Here is a 23627-nt window from a genome sequence, read left to right as displayed (position 1 = left end):
ATATAAATAGGAAATTTTAGTCCTATAATTCTCATATAAATAGGAAATTTTAGTCCTATAATTCTCATATAAATAGGAAATTTTAGTTCTGTAATTATCCTATAAATCGGAAATTGTAGTCCTAAAATCCTCGTAGAAATAGAAAATTCTAGTTCTAAAATCATCCTATAAATCGGAAATTGTAGTCCAAAAAATTTCCATTAAATCGGAAATTTTAGTCCTAAAAGAATCCTATAATTAGAAAATTGCAATCCTAAAATTATCCTTTAAATCGAAAATTCTAGTCCTAAAATTATCCTATAAATCGGAAATTGTAGTTCTATAATTATCCTACAAATTGGAAATTGCAGTCCAATAATTATCCTATAATTCGAAAATTACAGTCCTATAATTATCCTATAATTCGAAAATTGCAATCCTAAAATTATCCGATAAATCGGAAATTGTAGTCCTACAATTCTCCTATAAATCGAAAATTGCAGTCCTAAAATTATCCAATAAATCGGAAATTGTAGTCCGAAAATTATCCTATAATTCAGAAATTGCAATCCTAAAATTATCCCATAAATCGGAAATTTCTAGATTTTCATCCAATCCCTCGTTTATATTTTTGAAAACGTATTCTCAAGGAGCCCTAAAATAAAAGCTAGACTAACTAACTTGGCCATACCGATTTTTTGAACAATATACTTATGAAAGAAAATCTAGACGACATTAATTCCCCATTATTGCAACACTGTCGTAGTTTATCGCAATATTTCTTAGCTTATACGAGGCAGAGGTTTTGCTTATTAGGAAGATTGGAGGAAAAGCGTTCGTTGTCGGTCGTGTTTTAGAGGGGCAGACGGCGGCGGACCTCATTTGGGTCGTTACTTTTCCCTATCCTTGATTTAGAGGCGACCGTAAATCTGGGTTCCATCGCGCTGCGCATTGTTACTTTAGCCACCACTTTCTCGCCTTTTTTCAAAGTCCCCCGTCAGGAGACGCCTTTTTGACAATGAATTTTGGTACAACGTCGCTGGTAACTCCGAATCTGCCCGGTTGAACAGGGTTAATTGAAATGCTGGCCTTGTTAGTTCTCTCTGTTGGCGGTGGCCGCGTTTTTCTTAAGTCGGTTTCTTCTGATTCTTCCAGTCCACTGATTCGAGATAATGAACTCGAGGGCGTCGTCGTGTAATCGCCATCGTCTGTTCGTGTCAGCCAAGCTGAATTATGCCTACTCGATGTATTCTCCTTCCGTCTCCGAAAATAGAATCGGAATACAATTTTTTTACTTTTGCGCTGAGGGAAAAAAGTATTACGTAGAGCTTCCGTGGCAGGTTGGGTAGATTTATTATTTATATTTCTAAGTTACTGACCGAATAAAAATACAATTAAAATAAACCTTCTTTACGGGACTAACCTATGATAATTAATTTAGCTTTTTTATTATATTATTATTTATTCTTAAACAAATATAATATTGGATATTGTTAAATAAATATAATATTGAATATTGTTAAATAAATATAATATTGAATATTGTTAAATAAATATAATATTGAATATTGTTAAATAAATATAATATTGAATATTGTTAACTAAATATAATATTTAATATTGTTAAATAAATATAATATTGAATATTGTTAAATGTATATAATATTGAATATTGTTAAATATATATAATATTGAATATTCTTGTTAAATAGTCGTTTTCGTCAGAATAAATCCTAAATCGCGGATCTTAAAGGTAATTATTTTAGTTTATGTAAAACGTGAATAAAAATACATGTCGATAAACATATTGAATATTTACAACCCTTATTCCAGGCTAATTTAAATTTTCCGTCCAAGCGAAGTCTCTCCTCGGGGGTTGAGCAGAAAATTATTTTTTATTTCTTTGTGGCTGGTGCCTATTTTTCTTTTATCCGATATGACTGCGTAATATTCTCAATATTTGGGCTGCTGATCCCGCTTATTTGGTTAGGAGAGCTCTCTGCGGTGGGGCCTCCAAAAACCTCCATTACATTTTCGCCAGTGACGGTGGAAAAGCCCGGGGCATTAGCACACCCCCTCCCAAGGCAGATATCAGGACCCTCCTTACTGATATACTGGTCGCGAGCCTCGGAAAACGGAACGCGACGAAAGGCAGTTCGCCATCGGTTCGTCTTTGACCCGCGCTTATTGTATCGAGTGAGGCGCCCCCAACCGGCGAGACTGCGAAATACAACGAAATTCAAATCATAACCTCTCTAGCAACACATCTTTTTATTATTATTTCCTCATTCTTATAGTAGTCGTAGTGGGGCGCTTTTTATTCGAAAATAGACTCCCCGTCGCGTCGCTGAAAAGAACCCGAGAGTTCTATTTTCTCCATCTTTTCTCTCCGCATCCCCATCTTCTCAATCCGCATCCTCCGATTTTCGATCCCCTCCTTTATTTTCTCTCCGGATTCACTCCCCTTTATTAAGCGCTTATCGCGTTCCCGGAGAAACTCTCTCTCTCTCTCTCTCTCTCTCTCTCGCTCTCTCTCGCTCTCTCTCTCTCTCGCTCTCTCTCTCTCTCGCTCTCTCTCTCTCTCTCTCTCTCTCTCTCTCTCTCTCTCTCTCTCCTCTCTCTCTCTCTCTCTCTCTCTCTCTCTCTCTCTCTCTCTCTCTCTCTCTCTCTCTCGCTCTCTCGGTTTCTTCCCAAAATTTACATTATCTTTAGTTTTACCCTCCTCCCCGCTCTGCTGGTGACTTTCTCGTCGGTTGGGGGGGGGGGGCTTTATGATCACCCGTTCGCTGTTTCTTCGCTGTGGGATTTGAATAACTTTCTCTTTCTGCCGACCGAGGACGAAAAGCGTTTCGAAGATTTCAAGTTCCTTTCTTTGTACTGTTGCTTTTTCTTTCTTTACCACTTCGATTCTGTTGGTTGGATTTCTCGGATTCGTTTCGAACCTTTCTCTAAACTCACTCTTTATCCCGGGTTTCGATTTATATTATTTTAGCCCATAGACATTTCGGAGGATTTAATATCGTAGTCGACGAATTTCGGAGATTCTTTATTGCCATCTGCGCTTGGAATTTTAAAAGGGTTACTTTTCTTTAGGGTCTATTATAGGTGTTATTTTACGTTTTAACCAAATCGAATCCTCGTATATTTTTCCTTTAGACTCACACTATTATTTCCTTTAATTTGTTTATAATTTTTTACTGTCCTTCATTAATTATGTTATTATTATTATTATTATTATTATTATTATTCTAGGGTTTTTAAGACATGATTGACTATGAAGCAAAAATTTTAGCTATAACGTATAAACAACAAGGTAAGGTATAAATCAACGACCTTAGCTCTAACGTATTGTAGCAACGACATTAATTGTAATGTTCGAAGCAACAATATAACTGTATAGTATAATGCAACAATATTAGTTTTAGTGTATTGAAGCGCCAACGTTATCTGTATTGTTGAAGTAACCACATTAGCTGTAACGTATGAAGTAACCACATTAGCTGTCACGTATGAAGTAACCACATTAGCTGTCACGTATGAAGTAACCACATTAGCTGTCACGTATGAAGTAACCACATTAGCTGTCACGTATGAAGTAACCACATTAGCTGTCACGTATGAAGTAACCACATTAGCTGTCACGTATGAAGTAACCACATTAGCTGTCACGTATGAAGTAACCACATTAGCTGTCACGTATGAAGTAACCACATTAGCTGTCACGTATGAAGTAACCACATTAGCTGTCACGTATGAAGTAACCACATTAGCTGTCACATATGAAGTAACCACATTACCTGTCACGTATGAAGTAACCACATTAGCTGTAAAGTACAAAACAACATTAGTTGTAAAGTACAAAACAACATTAGCTGTAAAGTACAAAACAACATTAGCTGTAAAGTATTGAAGCAAAAACATTTGCTGTGAAATATTGAAGCAACAACATTTGCTGTGAAATATTGAAGCAAAAACATTTGCTGTGAAATATTGAAGCAACAACATTTGCTGTAAAATATTGAAGCAACAACATTTGCTGTAAAATATTGAAGCAACAACATTTGCTGTAAAATATTGAAGCAACAACATTTGCTGTAAAATATTGAGGCAACAACATTAGCTGTAAAGTATACAGCAACAGCATTAGCTGTAAAGTATTGATGAAACAACAATAGCTGTAACTTTCGAAGCAACAACATTAGCTGTAACTTTCGAAGCAACAACATTAGCTGTAACTTTCGAAGCAACAACATTAGCTGTAACTTTCGAAGCAACAACATTAGCTGTAACCTTCGAAGCAACAACATTAGCTGTAACGTAAAAAGCAACAACATTAGCTGTAACGTAAGAAGCAACAACATTAGCTGTACCGTATACTAAGCAACAACATAAGCTGTACCGTATACTAAGCAACAACTTTAGTTTTAACGTTTGGTGCAACAACATTAGCTCGGTAAGGTATCGCAGTCCCCTATAATTTTAGAAACATGAATACCAGCAAACCAATTACCTTGTTTCCATCGCTTCAACCGTCAACTTAATCAACTTACGTCCGATAAAACCTCTTAATAATCCTTCCATAATAAACAACATATATATTCTATAAACTACAGAAACTAGCCAGCGTTTAATTATGGCATCCGAATAATAAAACGCGACTTTTTAAGATAAAAAAGGAAGACTCTTGACAGGAATAAAGATAAGATTTTAATACTTTCAAAGGTACAGAGATAAAGCCGTGAAAAGGGTTATTTCTTTAATAAAAAATTGTGTAAAAGAAAGCTGGAAAAAAGGAATTGTATACACAAAGATGATGGTTTTAATCTAAGAGACAGACGCGCGAATTAGGACTTTCCCTTCTCCATAAAAACGTCTCCCCTCGAAACCCACCTTTCTGTCTTTTCGTATCCAGCACCGCCTATCTGCCCGATTTTGTCTCTTAGAGCTGTCAAGATATTTGAGTCTTTTTTTTTCGTCCAACGTTTTTCCCCCCACTATCCCAAAAGGAAACTGAATTTTTCTGTCTTACGAATTTTCCCCCTTTAAAACTCAGCGCGGTCTTCGACTTGTTTATCTGTCTCTATAGCCTTAAAACGTTAACGCCATAATCGTGTCTTGGGTTTTTATTTTTATTTTTGAGAGACTTGGCATAAAAATGCACTCTAAAAGTCTTCCTAGTTTTTTTAGTCCGTTCGCAAATTTAACCTTTCTACTCCGTTAAAATATATTTCTACTCATTTTTTTTTGGTTTATATAAGTGCTAATACCCGAATTTATAAAATAAAATCTTTAAAAAAATTAGACCATAATTGACATTTAAAATCGTATATCTACAATATTGTGGTATAATTTTATATATATCTGTATATAAATTAGACCACAAGAGACAGGTTTAACATATCTAACTGGTATACCTACAATATTATGGTCTAATTGTATAAAGTCTAAAAATAAATTGAATATAAATAGACATATTTCATATAGATCTACCTATGAATCTGTATATAAATTAGACCACAAGAGACATTTAACATATCTACCTCGTATATCTACAATATTGTGGTCTAATTGTATTAAAATCTAAAAATAAATTGAATCTAAATAGACATATTTCAAATAGATCTACCTCGTATATATCTATATATAAATTAGACTTCTAGAGGCATATTTAACATATCTACCCCGTATATCTACAATATTGTGGTCTAATTGTATTAAAATCTAAAAATAAATTGAATCTAAATAGACATATTTCAAATAGATCTACCTCGTATATATCTGTATATAAATTAGACCTCAAGAGACACATTTAACACATCTACCTCGTATATCTACAATATTGTGGTCTAATTGTATTAAAATTTTAAAATAAATTACATCTTAATAGATGTTTAAAATATTATATCCTCCTCATATATATGGAATATATCTATACTATAGTCTAATTGTATTAAAATATAAAATTTAATTAAATCTAAATATACATACTTAAATAGTATATCAGCCTCGTATATATTCAATATATCTTTATGGGGTCTAATTGTCTAAAAATCTTAAAATTAATTAGATCTAAATAGACATATTTAAAACAGTATATCTACATCGTATCTCTACAATATTTAAAAGCGTATATCTACCACGCTTTTATATGCAAATACTTGAATTTATAAAAATAAATCTTTATAACCGCAACATATATATTTCATAATAACCTTTTTTGTATGTGGAAAAAGTTGAATTTATAAAGACAAGTAATAAAAATTAAACCACAATATACATGCATTACAAATTGTTGTTCATTATTAAAATGCTAATTTTTTTTAAGTCTTTATAAAAAGTAGGTTTTTGTATTATTTTTCATTATAACTATGTATGTAAATTTATGTAAATTAGACATAGTTTCAATTTCCCGTTAAAAACTAAACAATGAAATGAAATCTAGAGAACCGAATTCTTACTATATTTTCTAGATGCGGTATCCTTCTAAAAAAATTAAGTTTATACGTTGTTCTTTTGGAAGAGAAGGGAGTGACAGTAACTCCCTCTTTCGGGAGTATAAACTTTATTTTCTCTCGCAGCGATATTAAAACTTGGAGGCATTTCGCCTATATGATTCTTTCCCTGCAGGTTTTTCGTATTTCGTTTTCTTTATTATTCTTATAAAAAAGGATTCAAGTTTAAAAAAACCAAACGGTAACAGGGTCTCTTTGAGATTTCCTTTTTTTGGGATATATGAAATCAATATAAATATATTTAATATATAATATAAACTAGAATATAGTAGAATTTGCGATACAATTTGAATATAGGATCAGTTTGTCTATTTAACGTGTAAAATTAATTACGCAAAATTTTAGTGTTGTTAATTTTTCCGGAAAAATAAAATGCGGAAACTTTTTCCGCAAATCGGAAAAATAAAAAGTTGAAACATAAATTACTTTTTAAGGGTTTTTAATTTTTTAAACTTTTTATCGATATAAAATGTCTAATATCAGTAAACATACTACAAAACATTAATAGTGTTACATCGTTCAATCAGCTCTAGTCTAGTTTTACTTTTAGATTCGAAAAATGAGGCTAAAATGCCGCTTTATTTAAATTTGCAAACAATATTAGACTAATCATGGAATGAAAACGTTTTTTAATTTTTTCAGAAAAATACGTAAAATTTCGATTTAACTCCTAATTTAGTTCGTGCAACTTAATTTAATCCTTAAGTTCAAGATTTTTTAATTTTGTCATAAATAATAAAATAGTTGGTATTCTCAATTATTGTGTGAATCAAAAACCATCACCAATAGATGGCATTGGTTTTAATTTTAATTTCGAAGTGCATCTTGTTAATATTTCGTCAGTGACCTAAATGCGTTCTCCCTAGCACTAATGAATTTCCCCTCTTCTAATGGTTAGTTTCAAAATCTTGGCCTGTAAACCACGCCCGTTTCTATGAGAATTGCTAAGGGTCACCTTTGATAAAATCGAAATTCATTTTTCTTAAACCAAATTTTCAAATTTTCCGAAAATTTTTAAATGCCTGATTAGTAACAAAGAATAAAGTTTAAAACCAAGTAAATACATCGTCTCGTAGCTTAAAGCTATTTTTAGATTTTGATTTTATCGTTAAATTCCTCTAATTTTCCCCCAATTAGGATTAATTGAATTCGCCTTCCACGTACTTACGCGCATAATTCGGAACCTTAAATTCAAAAATTAATTATTTTTAAAATCCGCAATTTGAAAACTTTTCTTTGTTTCAAAAACAAACCACCTAATTAGGAGCTTTTAGCTTCGATCTTAAGCTCGAATGTTTAAATATTCCATGATATACCAATTAAATTAAACGAATTTCGGGAGTTGGGAGGGGATCGGAAAGGATAAGGGGGAGTTAGAGGGGAGACCGCGTTAACGTTTGTTAGTTAAACAAGGCTGATTTTACTTTTATTCGTTTGGGAGCAATTAGAAGTGAGCCCCTTCTATACGCGCTAGAAGGGGGGCGGGGGGAGCGATGCCCGAGGCAATGAAGGCCTGCCTTTAACAAGTTCGTTTCAGATGCCGAATTTTCGGTAGGGTTGAGACGAGGCCGTCCCCCGTTCAATGAGAACAAACTTCTCCTTCTCCTACGCCTTTCAACAACGCTGTCAATTCGCGTTAGGAATCCGTTCTAGCCCGCAGCCAATCTGTTTGCCATTCCTTTCATTTCCCTTCTCTCTCTCTCTCTCTCTCTCTCTCTCTCTCTCTCTCTCTCTCTCTCTCTCTCGCTCATAGATGGAGCTGCGGTTTCAAATATTAAAATAGAGGAAGTACGGGAGGGGAGGGCCTGAGCGTTCAATACTTTAATCCCCTATTTATTACGCAGTTTCCTACTTTCGCGAAAAATGTCGGGAGCCCGAAGCGGCGCGATTTGATGGATATAAGTCTGAGCTTGGCACCGTTCCGGTCACTGACTCTCCCTCCCTTCGCGCTCGTTTGTAAAAATAACCTCTATTCTGCCATCTGGTGACGAGAAGCGTTGCGGGATGTGTTGTTGTAAGCCTTCAGACGTTTATGAGTTGTAGTCGTTTACTAGAAAGTTTAAAGAAAGTGTAAAGAAAGTGAGCAAACTAAACAGAGTGAAAATTTTATTGCTGTTTTTAAATACATTTACTAGGGAAGCAAATTTTATTCGTTAAATTTGAAAGGAAGTAGAAACTAAATTTAAAACACGCTCTACGACCATTTTGCAACGTCACTAACGATATTAAACTTTAGCTTTGGTTACACCTGGTTGCAGAAATATGAAATACGCTGTTCCACCATAAATGTAAAAGTTTGTTTTTCTTTTTTTTTAAATAATCACTAGGCTCGCTTGCGGCAAAGGCGCTCCCCAGGGGTAGTAACTTCAGCTGTACAAATTGTAAGTTGAATTGACTTTAGAAAAACGACGGAAATCACCGGGAAATAGTCAGAAATCAATGGAAATCCCCGGGAAATTGTTAGAAATCATTCGAAATCACCGGGAAATAGTCAGAAATTCATGGAAATCACCGGTAAATAGTCAGAAATCCATGGAAATCACTGGTAAATAGTCACAAATTCATGGAAATCACCGGTAAATAGTCAGAAATCCATGGAAATCACTAGTAAATAGTCAGAAATTCATGGAAATAACAGGGAAATAGTCAGAAATCAATGGAAATCCCCGGGAAATTGTTAGAAATCATTCGAAATCACCGGGAAATAGTCACAAATTCATGGAAATCACCGGTAAATAGTCAGAAATCCATGGAAATCACTAGTAAATAGTCAGAAATTCATGGAAATCACAGGGAAATAGTCAGAAATCAATGGAAATCCCCGGGAAATTGTTAGAAATCATTCGAAATCACCGGGAAATAGTCACAAATTCATGGAAATCACCGGTAAATAGTCAGAAATCCATGGAAATCACTAGTAAATAGTCAGAAATTCATGGAAATCACAGGGAAATAGTCAGAAATCAATGGAAATCCCCGGTAAATAGTCAGAAATCAATGTAAATCACAGGGAAATAGTCAGAAATCCATGGAAATCACCGGTAAATAGTCAGAAATCAATGTAAATCACAGGGAAATAGTCAGAAATCCATGGAAATCACCGGTAAATAGTCAGAAATCAATGTAAATCACAGGGAAATAGTCAGAAATCCATGGAAATCACCGGTAAATAGTCAGAAATCAATGTAAATCACAGGGAAATAGTCAGAAATCCATGGAAATCACCGGTAAATAGTCAGAAATCAATGTAAATCACAGGGAAATAGTCAGAAATCCATGGAAATCACCGGTAAATAGTCAGAAATCAATGTAAATCACAGGGAAATAGTCAGAAATCCATGGAAATCACCGGTAAATAGTCATAAATCAATGTAAATCACAGGGAAATAGTCAGAAATCCATGGAAATCACCGGTAAATAGTCAGAAATCAATGTAAATCACAGGGAAATAGTCAGAAATCCATGGAAATCACCGGTAAATAGTCATAAATCAATGTAAATCACCGCAAAATAATAAGAAATAGAAGGAAGAAAGCCAACCACCAGCGCTCCCAGCGACAAAACCCGGAAATTCGTCGACACTAAATTGAACGGCTCAACTTTATACTCCCTTTAAACGCGAAGGGCTCAAAAGAGGGTTTCTGAGAGAGGGAGGGGTTGGGAATAAATCAATTTTTTGCACCCCTTGTTTCGTTCGTGAAACAGCTCATATTTGCCTTAACAGAATTGTAATGGTCCGTCAAGCCGGCCGGCCAGAGTGTTCGTGATGCGGGTAAGGGGGGGGGGCGAGAGAGGCGTTGGCCCTAGCTTCGCCTGGCAATCCATCAACGTCTTTAGGCCTTTGAAATATTCATAACGCTTTTTCCAATGTAGGCTCATCTTGCCTTTCCTCTCGTACGCGAAAAGGGGCCCCATTATAAAGCTCTATATTTAGTTTCGTCCCAACCTGGCCGACGCCCTTGTTCGAAATTTAACTTTCAGGCTCCCCCCTCCCTTTTTATTTATTTTTGATTTGACGTCATCGAAACCCTACTCATTTATTCACACTTTTTTTTTAAATAGATTAAGTTTGAAAATTGGGTTTTAAAAAAAATACCATCCCTTATTCAGTATAATAAAGAGGTACGGGCTCAATTCGCCGCTATGCCTAGTAATTGCTTTTGTTTTATGAGCGTTTTGAGACCCGATTTAATTAAAATCCCTAACGTAATTAATTTTTTTTCTCTCTCTCTCCCTTTGTATCCCTCCTCCCCCCCCCCCCGGCAGGGTCTCCTTTCCGGCTTCCAGAGCTCCCAAATTTCGGGAAATCTCTTCCTACTTGATATGCGCGCTATTTTTGAATTGCATCATCTTAATAGAATTTCGACGCTAATTTTTGATTTTATCAAGCAGATTTTTATGATTTTAGCCAAGATTTCCAGAGATATTGCCTTGTTTCTAGATACAACTTTTTGTGATTTCCATTGAGATCTTTCTACTTTTTGTGATTTCCATTGAGATCTTTCTACTTTTTGTGATTTCCATTGAGATCTTTCTACTTTTTGTGATTTCCACTGAGATCTTTCTACTTTTTGTGATTTCCACTGAGATCTTTCTACTTTTTGTGATTTCCACTGAGATCTTTCTACTTTTTGTGATTTCCACTGAGATCTTTCTACTTTTTGTGATTTCCATTGAGATCTTTCTACTTTTTGTGATTTCCATTGAGATCTTTCTACTTTTTGTGATTTCCATTGAGATCTTTCTACTTTTTGTGATTTCCACTGAGATCTTTCTACTTTTTGTGATTTCCACTGAGATCTTTCTACTTTTTGTGATTTCCACTGAGATCTTTCTACTTTTTGTGATTTCCATTGAGATCTTTCTACTTTTTGTGATTTCCATTGAGATCTTTCTACTTTTTGTGATTTCCATTGAGATCTTTCTACTTTTTGTGATTTCCATTGAGATCTTTCTACTTTTTGTGATTTCCATTGAGATCTTTCTACTTTTTGTGATTTCCATTGAGATCTCTAAAATTTTGGTGATTTCCATTGAGCTCTTAAATTTTTGTGATTTCCACTGAGTTCTATAAAGTTTTGTGATTTCCACTGAGTTCTCTAAAGTTTTGTGATTTCCACTGAGTTCTCTAAAGGTTTGTGATTTCCACTGAGATCTCTCAAATTTTTGTGATTTCCCTTAAGCTCTCAAAATTTTGTGATTTCCCTTAAGCTCTCAAATTTTTGTGATTTCCCTTAAGCTCTCAAATTTTTGTGATTTCCATAAAGCTCTCAAATTTTTGTGATTTCCATAAAGCTCTCAATATTTTGTGATCTCCACTGAGTTTTCTAAAACATTTGTGTGTTATAATAGTGTAATGAAATGAATTTGACAATTATTTCCAAAAATGAAACAGAAATTCACCTTAACAAAATCGTAAAAAGCGGTACTTTAAATTTACAATAAATGGTTTTTATCTCGTCTAAACGTTTGTTCGACCCCGAAAGAGTACGATCACAAATCGTCTATATTTGGAAAGTGTGAAAAGTAACAATACGCGGTGCAGGCGGTTGGCGGCGACCAAAAATAAGCGGATTCCTGCGGGGAATAAACATCGGCCTCTCCTCCGATAAATACTTTTTGTTGATATAAAAATAGTCCCAGATTCTCCATAGAGCCTTTGTTTTGGTACGAGCTAAAAGTGACGTCGAACTATAGAGAGGTGGTGAAGTCAACGCTCTTTTAAACAGTGGTGAACTCGCCGCTGATCTTTATTTGAAAAAGGGTTGCGGAGGATTTCAAAGAAAAAAGATGGCGTATGGAAAACATCCTGTTGTTTTCTTTGGCTCTTTCTTAACCCCGACGTTCGTCACAACTACGCCACTTTCTTCGACATAGTCGTACTTAACGGCGACACGAACACGTTAGATAGCCGCGTTTCGCGTCTAGTTCTATATATAAAATGGGCTTACGGTGGGAAAAATAAAGCCTCCAAAATCTTCGAAGTTTTCACAAGGTTTAAAAAAAATGATATTTATTTAAGGATTTTTCGTTAATCTTTATGATTTAATTTCTTTTTCGCTTTCTTTTTTTGCTCAGAAACCTTTGGCGAACGTGACTTCCATATGGGTGTCATTGCAGAATGTCACATCTGGCGAGATCCTAGTCAATGCGTCACTTCCGGTGCGGCACGACGAAAGAACTATAACGTAAGTTTTAATTCTTGTACTTTTATGGTGACGGAAGCTCTAGATGCCGTATTTCTTCTTTAAGGGGACAGATATTGCTTCTGGATACTCAAACATGTTCTATTCCAGTAGGCAACCAGGGGCGTAGGATCGTTTTTGAGTTTGGGGGGTACATTGTGAGCCTCACATGCCGGGCGATCGAGGCGCTCCATGATATATGACATTATAAAAGTGGACAAATATTTGGAAATTTCACTTCAATTTTGACCAAAAATCGAAAGTTGAATTTGAATTCGCTCTTACTTTGTTGTTAAACGTTTTTAACTTCAAATTTATCTTTTTTATAATGGTTGTAAAAACGAAACACAGGTGTTGTCCCCTAGTAGAAAATTTAGGAGGGGATACTGTTCACTTGTCCCCCTGGTTGCTATGCCGATGTAGACAACTAAATGAATGAACTAACTAACTAAATGAATAAACTAACTAACTAACTAAAAGAAAGATATCTACACTGAGTTTGAGTTTGTGTGTTTTTTTTTGACTTAGTAACATCAGAAGTTTATAATTTATATCTCAAGAGATAAGTCTCCATTTAGGCCTTCTCTTAAAAATGTAAAATGTAAGAATTTCACAGCGTAGGGATATTTACTTATTGATAAACCATATTTAATGTAAGAAATAGGGACTTTAAATACTGTTTAAGTTACCTTTTTACGCTGATTACCTCGATTTGTTTTCAAAGTCCTTTTTTACCTATCACGCGAACCCAAACCTTAATGTTCGCATTTCCTTGCTGCTTAGCTTAGCGCTTGTTGCAGCCTACTTCCAGGGACTAGTAGGCCACACTTTGAAGCCCTCTGGCGCTCTTTTAACTCATCGTAGGAAAATGGGGAAAAAACAGGCATACTTCTCAACTCACCCCCTACAACTCCTTAAAATTTTTGCATAACCTTTTGAAACACCCTGTATATTTGTCCACCTTCCACAAACTTTTAAAAATCCTTTTTCCGATGAGCCCATATAGGATTTGGTGACAAAAATATACGACTGTATTTCAAACGTCTTTTTTCGTTTGTGGTGGCCCGATTCTGTGACTAATGAGCCATTTCGAATATTCTCTTTTTCCGTCTTTTTACTCTCGCGAACTGATGGGGGAAAAGCTCTCTGAGTCCAAGGCTTACTTATTTTTCGTTTTCCGGAGACCAATTTTTTGAAGCGTGATTTGAAGGAGAATGAAAAATGAAACCCTTGTGTCTAGGGATCCTACGCGCGAGGTACCCCGAGATGCCGGATTTATTTTAAAACGTACCCCTTTCTCAATTCCCAGTTTGGCATTGGGGGCATTTCGTTAACGCAAACCACTACCTCTCTATAGGGACTCGTAGCCGAATTCAAATTATTCTCGTTGATTTTCTAATCAGTGAAAACCAAATTCGGTGCCATCTAGTGGTCAATAACAGAAACCAAAAAAATACCTGTTTTTTTAAACATAGACAATTAACTCCGTATAGGGACCCGTAACCGGATTCAAGCTGCTATCGATGACTTTGCGTATCAGTGAAAATCAAATTCGGTCGCCATCTAGTGGTCAATAACAGAAACCAAAAAATCCCTGTTTTTTTAAACATAGACAATTAACTCCGTATAGGGACCCGTAACCGGATTCATGCTATCGTTGACTTGGCGTATCAGTGAAAACCAAACTCGGTCGCCATCTAGTGGTTAATAACAGAAACCAAAAAATCCGTGGTTATTTGAAACATAGAATATTAACTCCGTATAAGGACTCGTAACTAAATCCAAACTGTTATCGTTTATTTTGGGTGTCTGAAAAAGAGCAATGGCCATCTAGTGGTCAATAACAGAAACCCAAAAAATCCGTGTTTGTATGAAACATAGAATATTAACTCCGTATAGGGACTCGTAACCGGATTCAAGCTGTTATTTTGCGTGTCTGAAAAAAATCGGTGACCATCTATTGGTCATTAATAGAAACAAAATACCATTTTACAAAGCACGGTAAGTATTTATCTATGACCTGTAATAAACAGTATCAAAATCTTAATTCCAAAACCCACCACTAGATGGAAGCAGGGATAAAAATTTATTCGCAAACTGTGGTTGTATATTTCAATGGAATCTTAGCTCTAGAGTTCAATAAAGAATGGATATGTTGCGCTAATCAATTCTTTATTGAAAACAATACTAAAAATTTTGCTTTTGACTAGTTTCAAAGTAGTGTGTATATTGTAACATATCCGCCTTGTTTAATCATCTCACAATATATTTTTTGGGGGAGAGGGAGGAAAAACTATCGTAACTAAATTAAACTAATTTATCTCTGAGAATTTCTTGATTTATTGTTCCTTCAAAGTAACCCCTTTTTTGGGTTCTAGTTAGGCATTGAACCCTATCAAGCTCCCCCTGTTCTGACTGTCCCAAACCCCTGATTTTGATCCCTCGTAGCATCTCGAAATAATTTAAGAACCCCGCCCAACAAAATATTCGGAGCGTAGAAAATTAATGTTTGATTATCTAAATTGGATTAACGCTATAATAAGGCGGCTGACGTAGGACACGGTTGGTTCTTTTGCTCAATAAATCTGTCTTCAGAATTTTTCAAGGAAATGCAAATTTCTCGAGAGAAAGGGTGCGCCACTTTTAAGTGTTTCTTTACCCTCCCCCACGTCCGGGTGAAACTTCCCAAACTCCAATTTGGCGCGTGCATCTTTTCTTTGTTAAAATATTTCCCTTACCCCATTCGCATTTGAATTTATTTTCGCTTATGTTTGAATATAAATAAAGTGTACATTTTTTACAATAGGAAGTGAGCTGAATGTACAAAGTTATTATGTTTTATTATTTTTTCAGCTTGGTTTGAAATGTTTCAAAGGGATAAAAATATAAGTAAAAACCGTGAAAGTTGAAGCGGAACAATGTGACACTGATAATTTATTACAACGTTTTTGCCTAATGCCTTTTTGGAAATAATTCTTTTTTTGGGTTTTCTTTATTCGCTTAGATTTAATGCTAGTACAATTTTATTACTGTTGTCCGAATTTGTCCGCCAAAGTAGTTGTATCTTGTCTCGGTTTATCTTGTGATTTGTTAGTTTTGTAATTTTTTCTAACAAGAATATGGTAATTTAGCAGGGCCTTCGATGTATCTTGCCTAAATATACTATTTTTTTTTGGTGAAGGGCAATCAATTCGACGTTTGGGTCCCTTACGAAAATGACTTGATCCATTTTTCAAATTTGAATCCAAATAGAATCAAGACACATCCAGTTTCAGCCGAAATCGGATTGGAATAATTAAATCAAAACACATCCAGTTTGAACCCAATTGATTTGGATGGATTAAATCAAACACATCCAGTTTGAACCCAATCGATTTGGATGAATTAAATCAAAACACATCCAGTTTGAATCTAAATCGGTTTGGATGAATTAAATCAAAACAAATCCTGTTTGAACCAAAATCTGTTTGGATGAATTAAATCAAAACACATCCAGTTTGAATCCAAATCGGTTTGGATGAATTAAATCAAAACAGATCCAATAGTGTTTGGATGAAATAATTTCGATAAAATTGGAATAAAAAGAATTTTAGACTTTTTAATTGGATCAAAAATAACACATTTGGAATTGATCAAATTTCGGCCCAATTTTGGAATCAAAATTGATCCACCATCAGCTAATTTCACTAATATAATTAGATAATTAACGCAAATGTTTAGTGCAGCGTAAAAACATAAACACGAAAATTTCTAAACGTAAAGACGTGGAATTCAAGTGAACGAGCTCTCTTTTTGATCGCCTTTCTGCCTTTGGGATTTGCTAGCAAATATAGCTCTCAAGACTGAGGCGGTCATTTAGTTTGATAATGCAACTAACACCGTTGGATAGATGTGACGTCATCATTTAATGGTATCCCCCCCCGCTACCCCCCTCGTTGATTGGTTGACGAGCCTTCCTTTCAGACAAAGCTAATCCCAGAGACGCTTAACCGTCTTCCTATACTTTTTTATCCTTCCAGTTTCTCACGCCAATGGTTTTTTCTGCCTCTTTTCTATCGCTCTAGGTTCTCATTTAAACTTCTCCTTTATTTTCAAAGAGTAAAATTCAAAATATCCTCTTAACGTAAACTCTATATTCAATTTAACGGTTATATTTAAAATAATTTAACATCGCCAAAAATTATTGATCAAGAAATCGTTTAATTGAATGAGATATATGATAAACTATATTTAATTTAATTTAATTTATTTTAATTTAATTTAATTTAATTTAATTTAATTTAACGATTTAGTTTAAAATACTTTATCGTCTTCATAACTCTTGTAAAAGAATACGTTTAATTTCACCAGCTATACGTGTACAAATATTATCTTAATATAAACTTTACATTTAATTTAACGATAAGAAAACGTTTAATTTAATGAGATATATAAATATGTTCATATCATAAACTCTATTTAATTTATCGATTAAGTTTTAAATAATTTAGCCTCAAGAAATCGTTTATTTTAATGATATAAATATTATCTCAACATGAGCTATTTAATTAACGATTAAGTTTTATATAATTTATCACCTCAAAAATATATTGATAAAAAAAAGCATTTAATTTAATAAGTTATAGCGGGTATGTTAAGAAAATATTATTATATTTATAAAGATTAAGACTAAAATTATTTATCCTCGCCAAAAAAATTCTTGATCAAGAAAATAGTCTAAAATAGACCAAAACGGGAATTGGTGTTCCGGGAGAAGAGGACTACCAGGCGCCGCGTATTCCCAGGACGTTTTCGTGTCCGATATTTTTTTATAACTCTTTAATAATTCCTTCACTTTGATGCGAAATTTTTATTTCCTTCGGGCTATTACCCGCGGTAGAAGATTGGGGCGAGGCTTAAGCGTAGTCTCCTCTTCGTAACTTTGTATTAAGTATCAACTGAGGCCGGGGAAGAGCTAAGTGAGAAAAAGGCGAGTCCAGAAAACATTGCTTGTAACGCGTAACGAATGGTTGGAGGTTTAAAAGAGTGAGTTCGGGCTATTGCACCCCGGAGGCTCGTATCCGTAAAGAGCTATCTTTATTACGGGCTTTACGTTTTTCGTCTCGTTCCTTCGGTACGCGCCAAGCCGCCCTCAGAATTGAACTGGAAATACCGGCTAAAAGTTATAGGTCTATTACCTCTAATGATTGCTACCAGATTTTGCCAAGTGATTCGCTTTATTGGATAGCGACTTATACGACCCCTTTTCCCAAACGAACCACGAGGGGGGCCTAGAACCGTTTTTCCCGAACGAGCTAAATTCTAGGACTACCTTTTTTTTCTAATGTGGTTTCATTTTAGTAAAGGGGTTTATTTTGGGGGCTTACGGATACGACTCGTGTTTGAATTCATGCTTCCATTAAATTATAGCTAAACAGAATTGATCCCATACTTTTTTGTAATTTCAATCGAATAAATCCCATAATTTCTTGGTAAATTTAATGGAATTTATCCCATAATTTCTTGGTAATTTTAATTGAATTTATCCCATAATTTCTTGGTAATTTTAATTGAATTTATCCCATAATTTCTTGGTAATTTTAATGGAATTTATCCCATAATTTCTTGGTAATTTTAATTGAATTTATCCCATAATTTCTTGGTAATTTTAATTGAATTTATCCCATAATTTCTTGGTAATTTTAATTGAATTTATCCCATAATTTCTTGGTAATTTTAATTGAATTTATCCCATAATTTCTTGGTAATTTTAATTGAATTTATCCCATAATTTCTTGGTAATTTTAATTGAATTTATCCCATAATTTCTTGGTAATTTTAATGGAATTTATCCGATATTTTCTTGGTAATTTTAGTGGAATTTATCCCATAATTTCTTGGTAATTTTAATGGAATTTATCCCATAATTTCTTGGTAATTTTAATGGAATTTATCCCATAATTTCTTGGTAATTTTAATGGAATTTATCCCATAATTTCTTGGTAATTTTAATGGAATTTATCCCATAATTTCTTGGTAATTTTAATGGAATTTATCCCATAATTTCTTGGTAATTTTAATGGAATTTATCCCATAATTTCTTGGTAATTTTAATGGAATTTATCCGATATTTTCGAAATTCATCTTTCTTAAACCAAATTTTCAACTTTTCCGACAATTTTTAAATGCCTGATTAGTAACAAAGAATAAAGTTTAAAACCAAGTACATACATCGTCTCGTAGCTTAGAACTATTTTTAGATTTGGTTGTTCTCTTTAAATTCCTCTAATTTCCCCCAATTAGGATTAATTGTAAATCGCGTTTCACGTACTTACGGGCATAATTCGGAACCTTAAATTTAAAAATTAATTATTATTAAAATCCGCAATTTGAAAACTTTTCTTTGTTATACGACCCCTTTTCCCAAACGAACTAAATTCTAGGACTACCTTTTTTTTTCTAATGTGGTTTCATTTTAGTAAAGGGGTTTATTTTGGGGCTTACGGATACGACTCGTGTTTGAATTCATGCTTCCATTAAATTATAGCTAAACAGAATCGTTTGAAAAATTTGCCCTAATTTCAGGTTTTTGTACCTCGCGAACAAGCGACTAAACGTAGCAACCATTCCCAAAATCATTACGGGGTGATCACACTTCCAATATTTTATAATTTTGTGTTCCTATAACTTCCTATAATTACTTATTTCCTATTTTTCCTATATTTGTGGAATTTTTCGGGCTACACTTGTTGCAATTATGTTTTTCGATATCAAAATCTACTAAGTTATAAACAATTTTAGAAATATTAGAAATGTTTACCTGCTCAACGAATTATTAAACCAAATTTAAATTTAAACTGGTTTTCACTTAAGTACTTGAAACCTATATTTTAATGGGATTTATCCTCTATTTTCATGTAATTTTAATGGGATTTATACTATATTCTTTATTATAATATTTATGCAATGTATCCTATATTTTCCTGTAATTTTAATGGGATTTATACTATATTTTTTATTATAATATTTATGTAATGTATCCTATATTTTCCTGTAATTTTAATGGTATTTATACTATATTTTTTATTATAATATTTATGTAATGTATCCTATTGTCATGTAATTTTAATGGCATTTATCCTATATTTTCATGTAATTTTAATGGCATTTATCCTATATTTTCCTGTAATTTTAATGGCATTTATCCCATATTTTTTTGTGATTTTAATGGAATTGATCCGATATTTTTTTTGTAATTTCTCGAATATATCCCATAATTTCTTGGTAATTTTAATGGAATTTATCCCATATTCTTTTGTAATTGTAATGGAATTTATCCCATATTCTTTTGTAATTGTAATGGAATTTATCCCATATTCTTTTGTAATTGTAATGGAATTTATCCCATATTATTTTGTAATTGTAATGGAATTTATCCTATATTTTCCTGTAATTTTGCCAAAAATCTCCTAAAAATCCTATTTTCCCTCTAAGATTTCTTTAAAATTTTCGTAATTGTTAGACTTTGCTTGGTGAGATAATTTTCGTCCAATTAAAATTAAGAAGCGTCAATTGTAAATTGCCATTTTTCCAGCCATATTTCTGGTGATATTTGAACGACTCGGCCGGTCTTTTACATATATTTGTCTAGCTGATAAAAAGCCGCGTACAAAACGTTCTTCTCAGTGCGCTTTTTTTATTTCTGATTGCCGATCTGATTGTTTCTTTTTTCCCACGCTAGATGGCGGCGTGTAGTGGAATCCCCGGGCGCTGTCTTAGTCCGTGTCGGATGTGTGGACGACAAGAACGGCCAACTAAATCAAAGCTCTCCGCTGCTTGTCCAGGGGCCCGTCAACCCCGTCGTTATCCGCGGACTCCAGAGGCTGCTTCTTTCCAGGTAAGAATGATACGAAGGCTCCCCCTGCTGACCCCTCCTGTTGGCTCTCTTTCCTATTTTCTAGTTAGGCTTACGAGTGTCTGTAGTGTTTGCACGTGCCCTTCCCCGCCATCCAGCCATTGCCATCAGAAGTCTATCATTATTTCACTTACCCGAGAAGTAAAGAGTGTTAAAATACGCGAAAAGGTAGAATAGTCCATAATGACAAAGGATAAAAAAGCTAAACCTACAAATAGCTCGTACCAATAGATTTTCGAGTAAACATAAAGACGCGAATCTTGGACCAAATAGATCTTCGAGTGAAAAACTAAATAAAATGATATAGCTAGAAATTCCAACCTACTTGGAACGCGTTTTGAAATTTTTAATGTTTATACTTTTTTTTTTTTGAGATACACAAACATCGGTGTCGACCCGAGGCCTTAGACACCAGCACACACACAATAAGGGTGAGATATGTGTAACGGCCACGCCAACGGGGGGATACGTGGGGACAGGGGTGGGGACACCCGTGGCGGAAGTATCCCGACCACCCGTTGGGGGATTGGTAGTCGTCCTCACACGGCCTTCCACAAACTCTGCCTCCCGGACGCCTGGGATTACAGGAGTGAGCCACTACTCCCGGCTTAATGTTTAGACTTTGTTTCTCTTTTTGGTGTAATAGTAGCAAGCCAGATTTCCGATCAACCGTTGGACCTTCTGGCTATTTTTTTTTTTTTAGTTTTTCACCCGTAGATCTATTTGGTCCGAGATTCGTGTCTTTGTTTGCTCGAAGACCTATTGGTACGAGTTATTTTGTAAGTTCTTAAATTCCTTCAAATTTGTTTAGGGTTTAGCTTTTTTATCCTTTTTCATTATAGACTTTTCTACCTATTATATAGAGTTTGTATGTAATTTCCCGACTGGTTTGAAGGGTTTTCCCCTGGCATTAAACGTGTTGAGGTTAATGGTAATAGCTGTTGGCTCGCGTGGAATGAAGGGCTTTCCACCACCCTCCCACGCAATTTAACCCGGCCACCTGATTTAAAATTTAAAAGGCATTAAAAGTCGCTAGATGACTTGGGTGGTGCCTGGGGTATTAGCCTAGCTAATTAATATTATTATTATCATTATTATTATTATATGGTGATTTTCCAAGATTGTTACATCGGGAAAATATGATTTATAAACATATTAATATCCGTACGCAGTTTCATTTCTACATTTTACATGTAATAAAGGGGTTTTCCACCGAGATCTTCGGTTTCCCCTTCCATAAAAACTTGAGGTTAACGGTAATAGTGAGTGTAGGGAGCTGTTGGCTCGTACGCGTGGCATGCAGGGCTTGCCACCACCCTCCTACGCATTGTAACCCGGCCACCTGAATTAAAGGCTTCAAAAGTCGCTTGATGACTTAGGTGGTGCCTTGGGTATTAGCCTAGCTGATTACCAGAAGTATAGACTATAGAGTATATCTTTTAGTAAAGAAGTATCCACCTATGCCATTAAAATGAAACATGTACCATATTTTTAGTTGTAAACATTTTAATAAGTTTTTAATATGATATATTTCGTCCCACACAATTTTTTTTTGAAACCTTAATTTGATAGTCTGCACTGATACATGTTTCAAATCAAATCAAATCAGTTTATTATTATGATTTTTTTGTGATACAATGTTGTGAAAGGCCAAGTCAACAGCGACATTAGCCCTTTTTTATATTATTATTTTTATTATTTAACTATCTTAAAAAATCGATATTAAATCTCAAATAGAACAATGTAGTAAATAACAAAACACAAAAAGAAAAACCAAAACAAAAGCTATAAAATAGTTTAACACTCGATTATGAGATATTTAAAAAATATATAAATTTCAATTTTAAAAACAAATTATATATGCGGCGAATTACAGAAAAGCAGAGGGAGCAAAAGAAAACAAAATAAACAATAAAATAAACAGGGGACAAATATCTTCAGATGACAAACGCACTTTAAATTAAACCTGGTCTTTTTCCGTAATATACTTTTTTAAGTATTTTTTAGGCCTATTAGCTAGTAATTTCATTTATGTTATCATCGATATTTTTACACCCGTATAGAAAATCGATTATATATATTTTTTTCGTTTTGAATTGTGGAAGAGCAATTGCATATTTTTTCCTAGTTATGGTTTTAGTGTAATTAAAAGTAAATAAATTTGGACCCTCACTATGTACAGTCTTAAAAATAAATTTAACACTCACAAACCAGTACAATTGCTCGATGTTTAGGGTCCCACTCCTGAAGGGGAGCGCCATCGGACATAATAAATAAATAACATTGAGATATGAATACTTCTCTGCTAAGAGTTTCATTATATACTTCTGCTAATACACACGAGAAAATCCCTTTTATTGAAGGTTCGGGTTTATCGCAACTTCTCTGGTTAAAGACGTTTTATAAGCTTCTGGTGGCACGCGTACAGTTCTTTCGTGGCGGAAGGGAAGAGTGTCGCTTTGTCGTTGCAGCGGCTAATTAATCCTACTCTTATTTTGGGAAAAGAAGGAAAAAAGCAATTAGGCCTAGACTGGGAACTTTTATTTTGCGTAGCCTTACGCGCTTTTACTGTAGAGGCATTACAGTTGTTACCTTTTTATTCATTTTAACACTCTGAACTTGCTAGACTGTAAATTGTAGACTGTTCTGTTCTACGATAATCGAATGGATTTATTTAGAATTTGGGTGTTATTCTAAAGAGCTTTTAAAGAATATTAATTTATCGAATCGTAAAGTGAGGTTTTTAAATACCGAATCCAAAATCCGTTAATAATTGACAAGATATATTATATTATCACAAGGGTAACGCCTTTAGAGGTCGATTTTTAAATTATAAAAGTGTTACCTGATGGCGCTAATAAAAAATTAAATTATACGACAAACAGTGAAAAATATTTTTTCGTGTTCTACTAAGCTGACTATTACTTTAGTCGATCTTTCGTTTGTACTTTTCTTACATAAAACGTCGCTTAAAATAGTGCTGAAAGCTAAATCCACCCACAAAAAATTAATATAAATAAAGACATAAGAAGTGATGGGTTTTGCCTGTCAGTAATT

The 23627-nt window shown here is 34.3% G+C and overlaps 1 protein-coding gene across 2 annotated transcripts in view; it reads left to right on the top strand.

The window, feature by feature from the left end:
* Window positions 1-23627, top strand: part of LOC149924824 (uncharacterized) — a 557796-nt gene that overhangs the window by 473053 nt on the left and 61116 nt on the right. For both annotated transcript variants that reach the window (XM_090159675.1, XM_090159674.1), the window contains exons 12-13: window positions 12570-12679; window positions 20397-20552. In XM_090159675.1, the coding sequence (XP_090015801.1) occupies window positions 12570-12679; window positions 20397-20552 (266 nt within the window). The remainder of the gene's footprint in view (window positions 1-12569; window positions 12680-20396; window positions 20553-23627) is intronic.

Source organism: Leiobunum rupestre, chromosome 10 (assembly GCF_980474605.1).
Source record: "Leiobunum rupestre chromosome 10, qqLeiRupe1.1.hap1, whole genome shotgun sequence".
Taxonomy (NCBI): domain Eukaryota; kingdom Metazoa; phylum Arthropoda; class Arachnida; order Opiliones; family Sclerosomatidae; genus Leiobunum; species Leiobunum rupestre.
Note: the sequence above shows the minus strand (reverse complement) of the source record. Positions and strands in the feature narration are given on the sequence as shown.